At 44.5% G+C, this 3,229-nt stretch overlaps 1 protein-coding gene across 1 annotated transcript; it reads left to right on the forward strand.

Moving 5' to 3' along the window:
• Nucleotides 1-381: 381 nt before the first annotated feature.
• Nucleotides 382-1,557, forward strand: LOC139715393 (melanopsin-like). The gene has a single exon (XM_071626967.1). The coding sequence runs from the start codon at nucleotides 382-384 to the stop codon at nucleotides 1,555-1,557; it is 1,176 nt and encodes a 391-aa protein (XP_071483068.1).
• The last annotated feature ends 1,672 nt before the right edge of the window (nucleotides 1,558-3,229 follow it).

The raw sequence follows: 3,229 nt of genomic DNA on the forward strand, positions 1-3,229 counted from the left end.
AATTGTATTCCTTGACCTAAAAAACATAGGTTTAGAAACCGGAATTTACTTTCTATTGGTTACGTATCCCGAGATATAGGCATAAACAGGTTGTATGGCGGCCATTTTGAATTTATGCAAATTAGACACTGATCCACTACTCGAATTTTAGGGAACTTTTAATACGTTATTTTAATAGCTCTTCCGGGTCAAATGCAAGTGGAATCGTTTCTGTTGCAATTAGTTGTGGGTTAACCCACTTTTTGTCGTATTTTGACTGGACTATACTTGTCAGGTTAACAATGGACGGATAACAGGGCAGACATTGATTCTGTATTTTATGGATATTTTCGTAAATGAGAATTAACCACTTTACTTTGTCTTCTTTAGGGATCACGAACAATGGGCGGAGGTGAACTGACAACCCTGAATTTCGTGCTACCAAGCGACGAAAATACGATGCTCACCTTGTCAGCAGAAAGCATGGCTAATGAAACTCATAGCTACCATTCGGTTGTGGACATTGCCATGGCTAGCGCCCTCTGTGTGATGGCCCTTATAGGCGTGACTGGTAATGTCTTCATACTGCTCGCAATCGCTCTCTCCAGGAAACTGCAGACCAAGGACAACATCTTCATCGTGAGCCTGAGTATCAGCGATATGCTGGTGTGCCTGGTGCAGCCGCCACAAATCCCGGGGATGATCGGCAAGAACGAGTGGCCGCTTCCCATGTGGTTTTGCGACATGATAGCCGCCCTCAACATCGTGTCAGTTTCCACCAGCGTCATCACCATCATGGCGATCGGCCTCAATCGCTGCGTCCTCATCACGAGATCGAGGGAGACTTATAACCGACTCTTTTCTACGAAGATTATGATCGGTACTGCTATCTTATCCTGGGTAATGCCACCCATCGCGTTGGCAGCTTTGGAAGCAACGGGAAATGGCTGCATAGGATACGACACCGTCAGTCGATTCTGCATCTGCGAATTCCAAAAGCCGAGCGCAAAACCTCTCATTTATGTCATTGCAGTGTCGGTTTTTGTCATCTTTGTTATAAACATGGTTAGCTATTGGCTGATTTTAAGGCGTGTAAGGAAGAGTGTCTTTTCAGCTGCAAAGAGACGAGCATCGGAGAATTCTTTAAATACTAAACGGGACATGTCAAGGGTGGATCGCCAGTCACTTATTGAGTTCAAAATTACGATGAATATGCTGTGCGTGATCAGCTGCTTCACCCTGTCCATCTGTCCGTATGCATGTGTGCTGTTGGCCATCACCTTCCTACAGGGACATCGGCTCCACGTGGCGTTACGGTCCCTGTCTTTCGTGGGCCCGCTATTGGTTGTGGACAGCTGCCTCAATCCGGTGATCTACGGATCGAAGCACCCTAAGATCAGGGTCGTCATCGGCCACATGCTCCGGGGACGTTGGGGAAAGATCCCGCAACCGTCCCGCCTGCTGCAACGGTTCAACGTCCGTCGGAGCAGCGACCGTGATTCCTCGGCGAGTTCGCGATCTTTCACGAAACCTCTGCGGCGTGAAAGTCAGAGCGCCCTCAGTGAGGCCAGACTGTGACGCAATGCTGGCGTCAATTTAGCAGTGCTCCCTCTTCAAGTACGGTGTATGTCGTGATAGTGAAATTAACGCACGTGAAGGCCCGGTCACACTGCCCAAAAGTCGCGTAAACGCATGAATCACGCAAGAAATTTTGTTGTGCGTGCTTGTCCGTCGAGAATTTTTGCTGATTTACGCGATGGAAATCATCGATGAATTGCGCGAGAACTACGAAAAGATCACCCCAAAATCACTAACAAACCACGCACTTACAGCGCATAGGCACGCAAAGGCCCCCAAAAGGGCGAATTCCTGGTTGTGCGCGACGAAAAACCACGCATAATCTGCGCATTATCCCTTATGAACTGCGTGTGAATCGCGCATGATTCGCGCATGAACGCGATGGCTGCGACATTTTCGCGAACGATCACTGATATTCCACGCATATTTCGCTCATTTCCCGCGTAGGAACAAGGCAAACTACGCAAAAATCACTCTAAACAGCGCAATACTGCGTAAAGTCTTACGCGAAGCCGAGTTTTGAGCTGCTCCAAACCTGGAATCGGGTAAAGCGCCGATCTGGCGCACATCGATGGATAACTACGAAGGTTCCACGTCAGACAAACTCATGAAATGCGCATATCGCGCCTGTATCGCGTAAGGATCGAATTTCTTGGGTGATTCATGAGTTTACGCTACTTTTAGGCGGTGTTGTATGAGCAGAAGATCGGTGGATAGTGCTGTGGACCGATTCGTTGATTTTCGATAATCTCTTTAATAAAAAGAGGACGCAGCAAATACCATCGGGTACGCTATGAAACTGTATGGTACTTCCAGCGAACATTTTTGGCTAATATTTTACATTTTCGTCATTATCTAACTGAAATCGTGTTTTCTATGATATAATCGTGTTTTTAATTTTTCTTTTATGTATATCATGTTGTTCAAAATCAACAGTTCTGCAGGCATGTTTTCATTTTTATAGGGAGTAGTCAGGAAGCTAATGTTGCATGTATCTGTATATATATTTCATATTTGCAGCTGCATAGTTCTGTAACGAGATATTCGTGATCCGTGATATAACTTTGGAAATCGACAGGAGGCGCAACGGAGAGCGAAATGGATATTGTAAAATAATAATGATAATAATAATGATTATAATAATTTGTGTATTTTGTAGCTGCATAATATCAAGACAGAAGTAGGCGTTTTATTTTGTTTGGTGTCTGATGAAAGAGCACAACACGAATTGCAAGATATCTGAATGCGAGTATGATTTTTTGTGGGTGTTTTTTTAACCCCTGCCAAAGGAAATTTGAAAGGGCTTAGGGGGAATCAGAGTGTGTTCGGACTGTTGCGCGGTCGATTTGTTGCAAATGATGCGCATTGAACTACTTCTCCAGTTTTCAAGTGATTCAAACTAATGTGTGGCACACATGTTAAAGGGACATTCCGGACGATTTTCATAATTTCACATAATGTAGTACATAAATCAACAGCTCCATGTATAGATTCGTGGAATTTGTTGTGGTCCTTGAGCAGAGAAACCAATAAATTGAAAATCTTAAACAAATTACACTGAACAGTGTTGATGACATCAGAGCCTCATATATTTCAGAAATGTAGCAGTGCAATTCCATTACAATACCACTTGCTCAACAAGTTCACCTGTGAAGAATCTATGCATGCCTTC

The sequence above is a fragment of the Diadema antillarum genome, unplaced genomic scaffold (assembly GCF_040938485.1).
Source record: "Diadema antillarum isolate AM-2024a unplaced genomic scaffold, OU_Dant_1.0 scf00000048, whole genome shotgun sequence".
Lineage (NCBI taxonomy): Eukaryota > Metazoa > Echinodermata > Echinoidea > Diadematoida > Diadematidae > Diadema > Diadema antillarum.